General features: G+C 45.7%; 1 protein-coding gene across 2 annotated transcripts in view; it reads left to right on the top strand.

Moving 5' to 3' along the window:
- The window catches only part of TBCD (tubulin folding cofactor D), a 144,153-nt gene that overhangs the window by 5,525 nt on the left and 121,871 nt on the right, over window positions 1–16,757 (top strand). For both annotated transcript variants that reach the window (XM_052657027.1, XM_052657026.1), the window contains exons 3-7: window positions 2,708–2,805; window positions 3,761–3,862; window positions 5,089–5,235; window positions 7,148–7,203; window positions 15,369–15,501. In XM_052657027.1, the coding sequence (XP_052512987.1) occupies window positions 2,708–2,805; window positions 3,761–3,862; window positions 5,089–5,235; window positions 7,148–7,203; window positions 15,369–15,501 (536 nt within the window). The remainder of the gene's footprint in view (window positions 1–2,707; window positions 2,806–3,760; window positions 3,863–5,088; window positions 5,236–7,147; window positions 7,204–15,368; window positions 15,502–16,757) is intronic.

Genomic DNA, 16,757 nt, shown 5'->3' with positions numbered 1-16,757 from the left:
TCCATATTTCAGCAAATGGCATTATTTTGTCCTTTTTTTATTGTATGTCTAGTAACTTTTGAGTGGATGATTGACATTGTGATTTTTATGTTGGGTGGCTTTAAGGTTTTTGTCTTTAAAGAGTGAAGTTTAGCAGACAGTTTAGTTAATTGCACATCATGTATATCCTTTCAATCCTTTTTAAGCTTTGTTAAGGCAGATGTAGCTTTTTCTCTAGGTTTTCTCTAATTTAGTCTTACTACTAAGTAAAGAATTTTCTGGAATGTCTGCTGGTGGCTCTGGGTATTCAACAAGGATTCTGCACTTTGCCCCGATGGAGTTTGAATGTCAGCCCTGTATGGGCTATGGGAGCTCTGCCTTAGAGCTTCCTGGCAGTTCTTACCCAGCCTAGTGGACTCTAGCCACTGTGCATGTGAAGATTCAGCCAGAGGTTTGAGGGGACCTTTCAGACTTCCAGAGCTCATTTTCTGCTTAGCTTCTGCTGGCATGTTGCCCTGCAAATTTCAGCTAAAGCAGCTTCTGCTCTGCTTGAGTCCCCCTTCTCTGCAGTGGGTTCTAAAAATTATTTTCTAGTGGATAGCTTGGGCAGCTGTAGAGTCCGGTTGGTTGGTTACAAGTCGCTGTCGTCCTAGTGCCTGAAAATACTGAGTTGTCCAAAAAGTTCATTTGTTTTTTTCCAGAAGTGGGCTCTAGTAGTGCTTGGTTGTCTTTAACTTCATTTGAAACAGTTCTGTTAGATTATATTGTGACAGCTGTCATGTCAGCATCCATTAAAACATTTTTTTATCAAAATTGGTGAGTTTTTATATAGCCATTTTAATAATGAAGATGGAAGAAAAACAACGTTTTTGGCAAAGTATGCTTTATTATTTCAAGAAAGGTACATGGTGGAAATAAAACAAAAGGTTTGGGCAGTGTATGGAGAAGGGACTGTGAATGATCTGTCAGAAACGGTTTGCAAAGCCCCATGCTGGAGATTTCTCACTGGACAGTGCTCTGTGGGCAGGTAGACCAGTTGAAGTTGATAGCAATCAAATTGAGACATTAATTGAGAACAGTCAGCGTTATACCATGCAGGAGACAGCCTACATAATCAGAATATCCAAATCAAGTGTTGAAAATCATTTGCACTTATTTTCTTATTAAATAATCTACAATGTTAAAAAAAAATCATTTGTACCAGCTTGGTTATGTTATTGCTTTGTTTGGATCCCACATAAGCTGCGAAAAAACTTTTTCTTGACCATATTTCTGCACGTGATGCTCTACTGAAACGTCATGAAAGGGTTCTGTTTTTAAAAACAAATTGTGATGGGCAGTGAAGTGGATACTATACAGTAATGTGGAACAAAAGAGATTATGGGGCAAGTGAACTGAATGAACCACATGAAAGGCCGGTCTTCATCCAAAGGAGGTGATGCTGTATTTGTGGTGGGATTGGAAGGGAGTCCTCTCTTAATGAGCTTCTTCTGGAAAACCAAACAGTTAATTCTAACAAGTACTGCTCCCAGTTAGACCTACAGCAACATTGCAAGAAAAGCATCTGGAATTAGTCGGCAGAAAACACATAATCTTCCATCAGGATAACACAAGGTTGCATGTTTCTTTGATGATCTGGCAAAAACCGTTAGAGCTTGGCTGTTCTAATGCATCCGCCATATTCAAGAGACACTGCACCTTTTTTTGGGAAAAAAAAAAATTTTATTTTTGACTTGTGCTGGGTCTCTGTTGCTGCGCAGGCTTTTCTCTAGGTGCAGTGCATGGGCTTCTCATTTCAGTGGCTTCTGTTGCTGTGGGGCATGGGCTCTAGGGCACACGGGCTTCAGTAGTTGCGGATCTCGCTCGAGAGCACAGGCTCAGTAGTTGTGGCGTACGGGTTAGCTACTCCGTGGATTGTGGGATCTTCCTGGATCAGAGATCGAACCTGTGTCTCCTGCATTGGCAGTCAGATTCTTTACTGCTAAGCCACCAGGGAAGCCTCAACATTGCACCTTTGGATTTCTGTTTATTTCAAAGGTCTTTACTGAGTTCTCCTGATGGAAAAGATTTCAAATTCCCTGGAAGGCTGTAAAAGGCACCTGGAACAGTTATTTGCTCAAAAAGATAAAAGAGTTTTGGGAAGATGAAATTATGAAGTTGCCTGAAACATGGCAAAATGTAGTGGAACAAAATGGTGAATATGTTATTTGATAAAATCCTTGGTGAAAATGAAAATATGTCTTTTATTTTTACTTGAAAACCAAAGGAACTTTTTGGCCGACCTGGTACAATTGTTGGGTTGTCTAATTGTTGGTGGTGGTAAGATAGTTCCATATCAGTTATTCCTTTATAACTGGAAGTGGAAATCCTTTTAATCCTTTTTGTCTGTCTTATTTGTTGTTTAGAGCCAGATTGTTCTAAACATAGTAGTTGTAGAGGTGTCTTCTGTAAAGCATGGTATTAGATATTGATTTGAGACAGAGTAATAATAAATAATATTTTCTCTACATTTTAAAAGCAGGAGTGAATGTTAGGTTAATTCTAATTCCCTTTTGGAAACTGAAGATGAAACCTTTTCTTTTGCTCTGTTGATACTTGGATTAAAGAGATTTACTAATATTAAACTATTCTGATATATCTAAATAGCTCTTTTTTCTTTGGCATTTTGTCTTAATGTCATGTTGATGTTTAATTTAATAGCAAATGTTTTATGTTTGTTTTTCCCTAGAATGGATGTTGAACTTGTTGTTGGAATTTGTGCAAAACAAGACATCTCCTGCAGACCTTGTACATCTGGCTTTTAAATTTCTTTACATCATCTCCAAGGTAATATTTAGATAGCACATTGTAGCTGGCAAAACACTTTCTTGATAAACTTGGTCCAGAGGTACTTTCCAAAATGTAACCAGGAAAGATGTTTCTCACACAAAAGTTGTGGGTTTCATTGTTTCTCTTTTTACCATGTGCTGGGGATCAGTTGTTAGTGACCCAGGGGGTCCTTTGGCTGCAACAGCATTTTTCAGCATTGTTTTCATCATCTTGCACTTGAATGGATCAGCCATCAGCTAACCAGAAAGGGTGGGAGAGGGTATATGTACACATACATACATGTATATATATGTGGGTGAGAAAAGTTTCCAACGAGGAGAAGGCGAACAAACTTGGAAGCAGAAATGCTTCTCAGACATGAATGTGCAGATGGCTTTTTGGAGATCTCGTGGAATGCAGATTCCTAGTTAAGTGGGTCTGGGATGAGGCCTGATACTCTGCATTTTTGCAGGCTCCCAGGTGATATGTGTGCTGGCCTGTAGATGCACCATGGGAGAGACTCGGCCCTCCCGGCTGGGGTTTTGCCTCTGTGGGGCCTGCAGTGTGGCGGAGAGAGGCCTGCGTGCACACTGCTTGCCCTCGGTTGGTTGAATGTAGGGTCTCCTGAAGGTGTAGCGCCGCGTTTCATGGAAGCCTTAATGAATTTGGGACCTTTTGGGTTCTCGAGGACTTATTCCTCATAATCAAGGTAGAAGTAAAACTTGTTAGTTTGTAACATACCTGTATTTCTGATGAGCCAAGATTGGTTGGTCAAATTGGGACAGAACACATTTCTGAAATGATTCAAGAAGGAAAGGTGGCTTTCTTATTGTTTAGTCTTACTAAGTTGTATCACTGTAATATGTAATTTGATCATTGGGTGGCATAGGTGGTGATTTTTGATAATAGAGAAATAATCTTGCTACTTTCTGTATTTTCTAGTTATTTAATTCAGGATCTTTTTATTTGATAGGTTCGAGGATATAAAACATTCCTTCGTTTATTTCCGCATGAAGTGGCTGATGTGCACCCTGTTTTAGACATGTTTACAAATCAGAATCCTAAAGACCATGAAGTAAGCGCCCCTTTCCTCTCCCCACTCCTTGCTGATTCCTTGGTTTGCCTGCTTCTACACTGGCAGGTTCCTTTCCTGTTTCCTTCAATTTTACCTTGTGTTATTTTATGCCATTCCTTCTTTTTCATTTGTTCCTTTGATTTTCTCTTAATGTATGTTGCTTTAAATTATTTTCTTTTCAAAATGCCCTTTATAAAGAAAACTATACCTGAATATAGTGTGATGATAACTATATTATTATCCAAAATTTTTTTAACTTAAAATAGAACTATGTTGGGGGTCCCCAAGACCACTCCAAGTTTAGTGATTCCCTAGGACCACTACAAGAATTGGCATCTAGTTATCCTCCTATGACTTACTCCAACAAAATCAGCAGAAGGAGAAGGCATATGGGGTGAAGTCCAGAGGAAACCAGGCATGAGCTTCCAGTCTTCTCTCCATTGGGTCACCCAAGGCACTTGTGATTTCCCACAGCACCAAGCTGTGAGAACACATGAGGTGTCCAACAGGAAGATGGGCCAGCACCCATGATTTCTAGGAGGCTGGTCATGTGGGTACTCTGCCAGGTACCTATGAAAACACGGAAGGCGAACAGGTGTTCAGCATAAGCCACATGGTGTGTGCCAGCGGTCTGAGCACAGAGTGAGCCTCATCAGTTAGGAGGCAGTGGGAATGTTCCCACAGGTCAGGCCCCCAGATGGCTGCCGATGGCCAGCCTTGCAGTTGTGTGTGCTGCAGAGGGCGCTTGGGCGCAGGACTCATTCAGAAGGGCACATGGGTTGTAACTTCAAACTCAGGAAATTGTCTTGCCGTTGTGTGTGGCCTGCTTTCCTCTGTTTCTCATGCCTCCGATAGGGAGTCTGGAGCCAAAGCGGAATCTTGTTTTGTTGAGTCCTCTGTGGCAAGAAGTTGAGCGTTTTTTTCTTTACTCTTAAGGCTTCTGTTTTTTTAATCTTTTACTCTGTTTTCCATTTTTCTTGAAATGCTGATTGCACGCTGAAGGGTGCCAGGGATGAGAAGCCGTTGCACCGACATGTTGATGACTTTTGTTTGTTCGTTTTGCTGTTTCTCTTGCCTGCCGAGGTAGCAGCCAGGCTGCGTGCCAGAGGTCGTGTGGTAGAGCATTGTGTGTTTGCAGTCCTGGGTGGGTGCTGAGCGGGAGGGGCGTTGGGACCGCGTGGATGCCCTCCACACAGGAATCATTTCGCTCTGTCTTGGCCCCGTAGACCTGGGAGACCCGCTACATGCTGCTTCTCTGGCTCTCTGTGACCTGCCTGATCCCGTTTGATTTTTCCCGCCTCGACGGAAACCTCCTCTCTCAGCCTGGGCAAGAGCGAGTGTCCACCATGGACCGTATCCTCCAGGTAGCGGAGGTGAGTGTGGCCCTGCAGTAATGAGCCGCTGACCAGTGTCCTTTCTCGTGCCATCCTGCAGCTGGGACTTAATAGGTACACTTGTGACGCTTGGATATTTCTTCCGCTGTTGTTACTCTTTTTCAGTGAGGTGGAATTCCATTTTATAACTTAACATGAAGCTGATAATTCTTATAGGGATCAGGATGAATTATTTCAGCAAATCTCATTTCTCTGTAGATAATACAGATACTGTGATGGTAGCATAAAAGGGGTTTCAGGGGGCAGTGATAAGAGAAATTAAAGGTCCATTTAAAATCTAACTTTTAATTTTTAGCACTATGTAAATAGTACATGATCATCACAGGAAAATCAGAAAGTAAAGAAAAGCAGGAAAAATATTGAAGTGAAATCTCTCGGCTACTGGTGTTGAGAGATGACACTTCTATTTTTTTTTTTTTCTTCAAGGTTCTCCTGATGCATGCATTGTGTGTATAGATTTAGGTTTTTGTATATTCTGCTGTGGAAAATATGGCCCTGAACTTGAATGACTTAACAGCACATATTCATCATCTCACGGTTTCTGTGAATTAGGAAATCTGGCCGTGGCTTCACTGGGCCCTCTCTCTCAAGGTCTTTCCAGGCTGCGGGCTGAGCTCGCCTAGGACAGGTCTGCTTCCAAGCTCTCATGGTTGTTGGCAGGCGTCAGATCTTGAGGGTGTTGGCTGAGGGCTTCAGTGCTTTGCTGGCTGTTTGCCATGCAGCCGCCCCCCCACAACAGTGGTGGCTTACTCTGTGAAAAAGCAGCAAGGGGCAGGGTCTGTAGCAAGGCAGAGGTCACATCATGGATGTGACATCGTAACTCCTGCCAAATTCTCTTGGTTAGAAGCAAGTCATTGTGTCCAGCCCACATGGGAGGGATTACACAGGGTGTGGGCACTGGAGGGCAGGATGCCTGCCACACTTAAACTAAGCTGCTCTGGGTGCCTGCTCTGCACCAGACATTCTTCTAAGAGGCTTTTGATACATTAACTCCTTTCATCCTGCTTAATGAGACAGTTCGCTGTTGTTTATCCTCATTTTACTGAGGAGGCAACATGTATAAAAATAAATGCCTTTGCCAGCTCTCTTTCTCCCACATGGTGGATCCACATTTGAATCCAGGGGTTTGGCTGCCAGCCTGCTCCATGTGGCCCACATGTACAGGGCCCTGGGTGTCCTGCTGCTCTGGGACCTGCTTTTCCCTGGAGGAGTTTGGTCTGAATGCCTCACGTCAGTAAGTAGACATCTCCCTCAGAGTCGTTAAGGGAAAAGGTGCACCACTGTATCCTTATTTCTAAAATATTAGTAGTCTTTTCTAGATGGGTGGTTTGTTTCTAGCTGAGTTTGGTTACCCTCTGGGTGCTTGTCTCCTAAGTGGGATTGCCCAAGGAGAGGCCCAGTTTCTAGAGATTTGTCCTTCAGAAGGAAGATCTTATAAGTATTTTATTTGGGAAGTGGTTGAGAATTGGAAGCCTCTTAGAGGTGTCAGAGTCACTGCGTTAAACTGCAGCCTTCCCGTGCTTGAGCCGGGCTTCCCGGCTCTTCTGAATGCCATGGTGCTGGCAGCCCCAGGCCTGTTCCATGCACACTCCGGGTAGCAACACACGTGCTTCATTTTTCAGTCACTTTTGCGAATGTACGTTTCAAGGAGTGTGGCCACACGCTGCGTGCGGATTGGGCTCTCCCCTGAGAGTGAGCACACGTGTGGCAGCTGCAGCCCTGAGCTCATGTTCATGAGTGGTTCATGCAGCTTCAGAGTGTCTGGCCTCTGCCGCTGAGCCTGCACCCTGAGCAGTGTGGATCTGCTGAGTGAGGGCCCAGGCGGCCGAGCGGGTCCCTGATGTTTATATCATGTGTGTAATGATGCCTGTCCTTTTACCCTTCCCTGTAGTCTTACCTGGTCGTCAGTGACAAGGCCCGAGACGCAGCTGCTGTCCTCGTGTCCAAGTAAGTGCTTTCTGAGTCGATTTGCCATCTGTTACCTGTCTCTCTGTTGTCATCAGAGAGGGCACTCGGTTGCAAGTCCTGGGGAATCTTTGCTGTCCGAGGACTGTGCTGCTTTCCCTGAGGGAACCCAGCACTGGTAAAGGGAACCTGACCCTGATGTGGCCCCCGTCAGTGCTGGTTAGGGGCTCAGGGTTACCTGATGGCAGGTTAGTGGCTCGTGGGCCCATCAAGGGAGTGCAGATTTTGAACAAGTGTGGCAGTTTTATGGGGCCAGATCTCTCCTCCAGCAGGGTGTCAGTTAAAAGAGCCTTTGGAAGTCACTTAGAGAGCAGTCCACACTGGTTTGTGGAGATCATGGGCTGTGATTGCATCATTGTGGCTGGGGATAAAAATCCCCAAACATTGCATGTTAACTAAAAACAGTCTGTGCCTGAAGCAGGCACAGATGGGTTTTTCTGATGAGCTGAGTAAGACGACCCAGGCAGCAGGGCCTGAGAAGTCTCAAAAATAAAAAAAAGGTGCCAAAGATGGGTATGAAAACTGAGTAACTTGTTTCATGGAATATGAGAATGGAAGAAAGCAAATCTTTTGTATGATGTGATTTAAAGTATGTGTAGAGTGTAAACGAGTTAAAAAATTTGACTTTTATCCCCTCTTTATGAAAGTTGAAAACTGGCTGTAAGAGCTTTTGGATGTCTTGATTGTGGCAACACTTCAGAGTCACCTTGTCTTAGGTGTGTGGCCGTGATCTTGTGCAAGGTGGGAAGAGACATGCTTGATTTATGGGGCATTTAGGGACACTGAAGGAAGTATTTGTGGAAGTACTTGCTAAACCATTGGGCAGAGCCTGAATTCAAGAGGCTGATTTTAGGAGTGAGGAAGGAAGCATGTCTGATATACCTCCCCTGGGTGAGGAGAAAGTCAGCGACAGAGCTCTCTCATGGTTTTGACAAGGAATGAAAAAGCATGGGTTTCTTTCTAACTGTGAAAGTAATCATATGTGTTTTGGAAGATTAAAAAGAAGTGCAGAATAAGACTCACACGTACTGTCATCCCCAGAGATGTAACTGCTGGGTCTTCTGTTCCCCACTGTCGGTGGGCGTGTTGATCCCTGGCACCGGCGCGGGGGAAATGCAGGTTTGTTCCAGGGGCCGGCAGGCTGGCTTAGCCCCATGCACGAGTAGACCTTTTGTTAGTAAAATTAGCACCGCTGTTGGACATGACTGAGTGACTTCACTTTCACTTTTCACTTGCATGCATTGGAGAAGGAAATGGCAACCCCCTCCAGTGTTCTTGCCTGGAGAACCCAGGGACGGGGGAGCCTGGTGGGCTGCCGTCTGTGGGGTCGCACAGAGTTGGACGTGACTGAAGCGACTTAGCAGCAGCAGCAGACACTCAACATGAAACTTCGTACCCTTTTGATTGGCTCTATTTTCTCCTTCCACGTTTGTTGAGATATAATTGATGTATGGCACTGTACAAGTTTAAGGCTTACAGCATGGAGATTTGACTTACATAAATCATAAAATGATTATTGCAGTAGGCTTAGTGATCAGGTATCATCTCATGTAGATACAAAAGTAAAGATACAGGAAAAAAGTTTTTTTTCCTGTGATAACTCTTTCTTTGTGATGACTTTGGATTTACTCTTTTTTTTAATTGAATGAAAGATTTATCATATTCTGTAGTGCTTCCCAGTTTTCAGAAGTTTCACACACATAATTTCATATAATCTCATAATAACTCCTTTTTTCTCTATCCGTTATCGCCCCTCCCCCCAGGTTTTACTCTCAACAACTTTCATATATGAATATATCAGTGTTAATTATATTTATCATGTTGCATGTTACATCTCTAGTACTTATTCCTCTTATAGTGGGAAATTTTTACCTTTTTGACTGCCGTTCCCCAGTTCCCCTCCCTGACCCCTTTCTCTGGTAGCCATAGATTGTTTGATTTCTGATTGATTCTTAGGGATGAATTCCTAGAAGAGGAATGAACATTCTAGGGGTTTTAAATGCAGCTACTGGAAAGGTTGATCAAGTTGAAAGTCTCCTTTTCCCCAAATGTTTGCTAAATTTGTTAAATGAAGCATCATGTCTTTATTATCAGCAGTACTGATTTGGTAGCATTCTGCTGAGCTTGACCTAGTGGAGTACTGCACTGTGGGGCGAGGAGGGCTGAAACCCTAAATGGTTCTTCTCCAGGTGTCCTCCAGAAAGGTGGTAGCCAGAGACCCCTGGTGGCCTGTGTGCTGCTGACTGGCTGCTCCTGCGCCATCTAGTGGTTGGGCGAGCTGGCGTTCGTAAGGTTGCGGCCGGGTTTTTATTTAGCGCGTTAAAAGAGCTCCAGCTGATTTAGCTAGGCTGTAGGTGCACACCCAGTTTCCTTTAGCCGTAGAAAGGGCAGATGACCTCAGGTCTAGAGCTGCTCTAGGTAACCTGCCTCACAGGTGGGTTCTGACTCACCTGTCTTTGATGAGCTGTTACAGTGAGACCCTGGCTATGAAGAGTGGTCATCTGTGGCCTCTGACCCACTGGCGTCTGTTTTTTGGAGTTCCATGAGGGAGCTGCCTGTCTACCCTATCAGCTTTGAATGCTTCCCCTTACCATGTGTAGTTCATCTACAGCTGCATCAGTTTCCTTTCATTAACCAGAACCTTTAAACATGGGCTGCGCGTTCTGTAACTTTGTTACGTTGATGCCAAGACATTTGGATATGAGTGTTACTTTATAGAAACTTGTCAATGGAAAAATAGGCCTTTATTCTTCCTGATTGTACAGAAACTCACCAATGGAAAAATATGCCTTTATTCTTCCTGATTATATTAGTTTTAAAAAGCAGATGTTTTTATCTAACTATGAAATCAATGTATGCTCCATGTGGAAAAGTTGGAACATAGAAAATTAGGAAAACCCCACCCATTTATAATCATAATACACAATACATGTGTTGTATTTTTTGGTTTATTTTTCTGTGTTGTCACTGTATGGAATTTGCATAGCACAATCTCATTGAATTAACACTTGTTTTTTCACTTAATTTCACATTACCACTGATTAAATGGCTCCTTTATATTCCACTGTTTTTACTCTTAACCAGCTACCTCACGTCTTCCTCTTATCAGTAGTGATGTACTGACTAGCTTTGGGTGTAAACCTATTTTGATATTTGGGATTATTTTCTTAGGATAGTCCCCTAGAGGCCGCCTTCTGAGTCACAGGACACAAGGACATTGTTGAATCTGTACACCAGTGACTCTTGGGAGCAAGATCAAAATCTCTGCCATCACAGGCAGCCTACAGCACAACCCCGTTCCCCCAGTTGCACTGTGCGTTTGTTTTATTTATTACTAATGTTTAGATTGTATTTCACTGATCACTGGTGAGTTTCAACACATTAATCTTATTTCATCTTACGTCCTGTGTTGTAATCCGATTTCTAATATCTGTGGGTTTCTTGGTGCTTTTTCTGTGCTAGTGTGCACTTTCTCTGTGAAGGCTGTTAGCTCAAGGAGGGTGTGATATTTTCTCCAGGTGGTTGGTAACCTTTTTTTAAAAATTATTGTTTATTTAAGGTTGTGCTGGGTCTGTGTTGCTGCGTGGGCTTTCTCTAGCTGTCGTGAGCGGGGACTACTCTTGTTGCCATGTGTGGGCTGCTTGTTGCAGCGGCGTCGCTTGTTGTGGCGCGCAGGCTCTCGGGTGCTCGGGCTTCAGTAGCTGCAGCACCTGGGCTCGGCAGTTGCGGCTCCCGGGCTCCGGAGCACAGGCTCGGTAGCTGTGGTGCACGTGGGGTCTTGCTGTGCCAGGGATTGAACCCACTCCTGCACTGGCAGGCGGATTCTTTACCATTGAGCCCCCTGGGAAGACTGGATGGTAGCCTTTTACTTCTTTGGACTGAAGTTTTTAATTCTAATGTCAACATGGTAGCTATTTTCTTTTATTTTTTACTTTTATGCTTAAAGGTTTACTGTCATAAGACATTTTACAAAGAACCATATATTTTTCTTATTTCCCCTTGCTATTCTTTGGAACTCTGCATTCCAAAGTGAAAGGCAAAGGAGAAAAGGAAAGATATGTCCATCTGAACGCAGAGTTCCAAAGAATAGCAAGGAGAGATAAGAAGGCCTTCCTCAGTGATCAGTGCAAAGAAAGAGAGAAAAACAATAGAATGGGAAAGACTAGAGATCTCTTTAAGAAAATTAGAGACACCAAGGAAGCATTTCATGCAAAGGTGGGCACAATAACGTACAGAAATGGTATGGACCTAACAGAAGCAAAAGATATTAAGAAGAGGTGGCAAGAATACACAGAAGGACTATACAAAAATGATCTTTATAACCCAGATAACCACAATGGTGTGATCACTCACCTAGAGCCAGACATTCTGGAATGCAAAGTCAAGTGGACCTTAGGAACTATCACTACGAACAAAGCTAGTGGAGGTGATGGAATTCCAGTTGAGCTATTTCAAATCCTAAAAGCTGATGCTGTGAAAGTGCTGCACTCAATATGCCAGCAAATTTGGAAAACTCAGCAGTGGCCACAGGACTGGAAAAGGGCAGTTTTCTTTCCAGTCCCAAAGAAAGGCAATGCCAAAGAATGCTCAAACTACCGCACAATTGCACTCATCTCACACGCTGGCAAAGTAATGCTCAAAATTCTCCAAGCCAGGCTTCAACAGTATATGAACCAAGAACTTCCAGATGTTCAAGTTGGACTTAGAAAAGGCAGAGGACATGTCAATGTATGGCAAAACCAATACAGTATTGTAAAGTAAAATAAAGTAAAAAAAAAAAAGGCAGAGGAACCAGAGATCAAGTTGCCAACATCCGTTAGATCATAGAAAAATCAAAGAGTATTCCAGAAAAACATCTACTTCTGTTTCATTGACTAGGCTAAAGCCTTTGGCTGTGTGGATCACAACAAACTGTGGAAAATTCTTAAAAGAAATAGGAATACCAGATCATCTTACCTGCCTCCCGAGAAACCTGTCTGCGGATCAAGAAGCGACAGAACCGGACATGGAGCAACAGACTGGTTCCAGATTGAGAAAGGAGTGCGTCAAGGCTGCATATTGTCATGCTCCTTACTTAACTTATATGCAGAGTACATCATGCAAAATGCCAGGCTGGATGAAGCTCAAGCTGAAATCAAGATTGCCAGGAGAAATATCAATAACCTGCAATAATCAATATGCAGATGACACCACCCTTATGGCAGAAAGTGAAGAGGAACTAAAGAGCCTCTTGATGAAAGTGAAAGAGGAGAGTGAAAAAGCTGGCTCAAAACTCAGCATTCAGAGAACTAAGATCATGGCATCTGATGGGGAAACAGTGGAAACAGTGAGAGACTTTATTTTCTTGGGCTCCAAAATCACTGCAGATGGTGACTGTAGCCATGAAATTAAAAGACGCTTGCTTCTTGGAAGAAAACCTATGACAAACCTAGACAGCATGTTAAAAGTAGAGACATTGCTTTACCGACAACGGTCTGTCTAGTCAAAGCTATGGTTTTCCCTTCGAGTAGTCATGTATGGATGTGAGAGTTGGACCTTAAAGCAAGCTGAGCGCCAAAGAATTGATGCTTTTGAATTGTGGTATTGGAGAAGACTCTTGAGAGTCTCTTGGACAGCAAGGAGATCAAACCAGTCAATCGTAAAGGAAATCAGTCCTGAATATTCATTGGAAGGACTGATGGTGAAGTTCCAATATTTTGGCCACCTGATATGAAGAACTCACTCATTTGAAAAAAAAACCCTGATGCTGGGAAAGGTTGAAGGCAGGAGAAGGCGCCGACAGGATGAGATGGTTGGATGGCATCACTGACTGGATGGACATGAGTTTGAGCAAGCTCAGGGAGCTGGTGATGGACAGGGAGGCCTGGCGTGCTGCAGTCCCTGGGGTCACAAAGAGTCAGACATGACTGAGCGAGTGGACTGACTGATATTTTTCTACCTTTTTATTGTTTCATACAGAATTATTAATCCATTTGGAATTTCTTTTGTTATAGGTTATATAACAGATTTTTTTTTCCCTCTTGTAACTAAATTCATCATTTTATGAACATTTCACTTTTCCTTTATTAATTTAAAAACACACAATAAGTTCTTACACAAAATAGGGTTGTCACATCACCTGTGCTGTTTCACTCTCGGGCCAGGTGCCGTGTGGTAGCAGTACCGGTGAGCGGTGTGTCCGTCCCACCAGTGTTTTGCACGTTGTCCCCCTGGTAGGTCTGGTCCTGTTGTTAGAAGGTTTTGCTGCTCACTCTCTGGCGCTTACCTTTCTAGAGAAGGAAAAGGCGGGGGGGGGGCGGGTCTCTGAAAACACTCGCATGTGTTTTCTGGGCTCCACATTGACAGTGGATGTAAGTTGTGATGTAAGTTTTCCTAAAAAGTAAGGAAGCATAGGATTCAGAGATCTTTCAGTGTGTGCAGAAGGGTCTTTTTCTGGGCGTTACATCTGTGGTGTAGATGTTTTCCATTTTTGCTTATTTGTACTTTAGGACCTCTGCTGCCAACGTTACACTTTTGGTAAGAAAAAAAAAAATCTACTTGCTTAAATCTTTCAAAGGAGCCCTGGGTGTTTTACTGTGATTTGGCTACTTGCCTTGTATGATTTTGCCTAGGAGTGGAAGTCAGCCACCACAGGATGTGCACAGAACCTCGGGCTCCTGCTGACTCCGCAGGCGAGCGGGTGGAGGAAGCAGGGAGTGTGACCCTGAGTGGCCGGCGCCGTGACTTGTGTCTCTGAATAGGGCTTTGGGTCCCAGCCGGGCTGCCTGTCGGCCCTGTGGGCCACTCTGCCTGTACCCTTGCCTGTCCCGAGGGCTGCCCCGCTGCAAATGCTGCGCCTGCCCACGTGGTGTGGTGCATGCCTGCTGGCGTGGTATGGTGCTTGGCGCCTGGCTGTTGTCTTCAGCCTGTGGGCTGATTGGAGGTCAGGCTGAGGATCAGATCACTATGGGTGTGGCCCTCATCCTATCCGCACCCTCCCCCTCATCAAAGGGCTTTAAACAGGGCCAGGGACATTGAGATGGGTATATATCACCAACTATCCATTTTAGATGATCCCCCTGAAGTGCAGATTTTGTGAAATTTTTGGCCCCTTTTCCCAGACCCACCGAAACAAGACGTCTTGAGGGTATGGCATGTGAGTTTTCCTTGGTAACCAGCATCCTAAAGTTTGGTAAATCCTTGGTGACCGTGTCTCTGGGTGTGTGCCCTGTTGGGGGTGGCGGAAGACAGTAATGGCAGCTTTGTTTTTTTTGACCCAGAGACCTTCCACGTGGCTGCAGTATAATTCTGGCGCTGGGCGGTGGTGGCTGAGAGAAGAGGGGCCTGTGGGGGGTGGGTTGGGGGCTTCTGGTCAGGATGAGAGGGTCCTGCAGGGTGCAGAGGACGGTGCCGGGCTTGCCAAATGCTGCTCCTGGGGCGAGTGTGACCTGGCGTGTTTCCGTGGCATTGGTCCTCACAGGTCACCTCCCTATGCTGTCCCTGGGCCTCCCATCCTCCCCTCAGCTCTTTCCTTCTTGTTTGCCTGCTTCCTGTGTTTCTGCCCCCAGACTGCAGGCTCCCTGGAGGACGGGGGCTCGGCCTCAGTCCTGGAGCCAGGGGACAGGCGTGTGCGCTGGTTGGAGAGGAGCGAAGGGGGCCCAGGCTTCAGTGTGGGAGCCTGAGGCTGGCTGCTGGCCCAGACCAGCGTGCAAGAGGGTGGGCAAGTGCCAGCACGTGGGGAGGGCTGCGCTGAGCACGCACCTGTGATGGGAACAGTGGGGCCGTGGACACGGCTGGCGCTCCACGTGGGGCTCTGCAGCAGCCAGAGAGGATGGGGAACGAGTCCTGAGGCAGGTGCAGAGTGGAGATCGCAGGTGGCAGTGCGGAGTCCCATGGGGAAGGGATGCCGAGTTGGGCCAAAGCGTGGCCGTTGCTGGGCTCGGGTGAAGGTGGGCCTGTGGTTCACGGGGCCTTGGGATGAGCAGGGGCTCAGGAGGCAGGAGCTGGGAGGGGAGGGACTGTGTGAGACTCCAGAGAGGTGGTGGTGGGAATCGCCACCCGAGGGCCAGGGTCTTCATTGGAGAGTGGTGGTAGGCCAGGAAAGGGTGGGCTCTTGTCAGCCGGGGCCAGGTTTGAACTGTCACTACCTGTCTGTTCTCTTCCGGCAGGTTTGTCACGCGGCCTGACGTCAAGCAGAAGAAGATGGCGAGTTTCCTGGACTGGAGCCTGTGCACTTTGGCCCGCTCCTCCTTCCAGACCATCGAGGGGGTCATCGCCATGGACGGGACGCTGCAGGCCCTGGTAAAATGAACACTGCCCCAGTGGGGCTTCAGCAGTCTGTGGGGTTGTGGGAACGGCAGGGACAAGCCCTGTTTAATCCCTTGGTTTCACTGTGAAGTGGCTGGAACACAGGAGACATTGAATCCCGACACGATGATCAACTCGATTTCTTTCCTCTGCTGCTTTGCGCTGGGCCCTGGGACCCAGGGCTGGCCCTGTGCTGTTGACGATCGACTTTCTGCCCAGGTGAAGGGGATGAACTGGTGATGCTGTGCGTCGCCGCCAGGGGGCACTGGTGCCTACAGAGCAGAGCCAGGGCCAGTGGGCGGGCAGGGGAGTGTCCTCCCCGGGCTTCCTGCTGCTTAGACATGTTACAGAGGAAAATGGTTAGAACCAGCGTGAAGGGAACAAGCCAGGTGATTTGGAATTTGTTCTTGTTCAAATGCTCTGGGTGTTCGCACCACGTGCAGACCGGACCCGCACCCTTTGCTGGCTACCGCCTTTGCTTGTCTGGTGGTACTTTTTCTAGTGTAGACGGGGAGGAAAGGTTAGTTTAAATTCTTCAGGGGAGGGGATGCTGCCACACCTGAAGCTCTGGGGTCATGGCTCCCTTTCCTGGGCCCTGTGGTCCTTGCAGTGGGTGACTTTGTCCTAGTCTCTGAAGCTGGAGGGCCCAGGGCCCGCTTAGAGGAGAGCAGGGTGTTTTGGGCTGTGTTTAAACGGGGGCATTTGTGCCGTGACTCAGTGTGATGTCATCTTCTTGGGTGTCCTCCCATCTTCTCTCTTTGGCGGTGGCAGGTTCTGACGGGGTGTAGGAGGCGAGAGGGCCTGGGGAAAGTGAGGCTGATGGCGTGATGGCCTGGGGCAGAGGGTCAGGAGGTGGGAGAAGCAGAGGACAGCACTCTGCCCTGCCTCTTCCACTCCGAGAATGTTCTCTCATCTGTGTCTTTTCATTCACAATATCTTCAGGAAGGACTGTCATTTAAATGATGAGACTATCTCGACATTTAAAAAAAAAAACACCACCAAGAACCTTGAAAAATAAAACCTATCCTGAATTCCTGTAGTCTGTTGAGGTGATGTCTGTTTTTTCATGTGTCCTTTTATTCTGTAAATAAATGTAATATGTTATTACAATGCTTTTTAATAAGTTGGGATATAATTTGCATAGTACACCCTTTAAAGTTCAGTGATTATTTTGTACATGCACAAGATACAACTGTCACCATTGTGTAATTCCAGAATACTCTGATCACCCCTAAAGGAAATCCCACACA

The sequence above is a fragment of the Budorcas taxicolor genome, chromosome 19 (assembly GCF_023091745.1).
Source record: "Budorcas taxicolor isolate Tak-1 chromosome 19, Takin1.1, whole genome shotgun sequence".
NCBI classification, from domain to species: domain Eukaryota; kingdom Metazoa; phylum Chordata; class Mammalia; order Artiodactyla; family Bovidae; genus Budorcas; species Budorcas taxicolor.
This window is presented reverse-complemented; position numbering and strand designations above follow the sequence as displayed.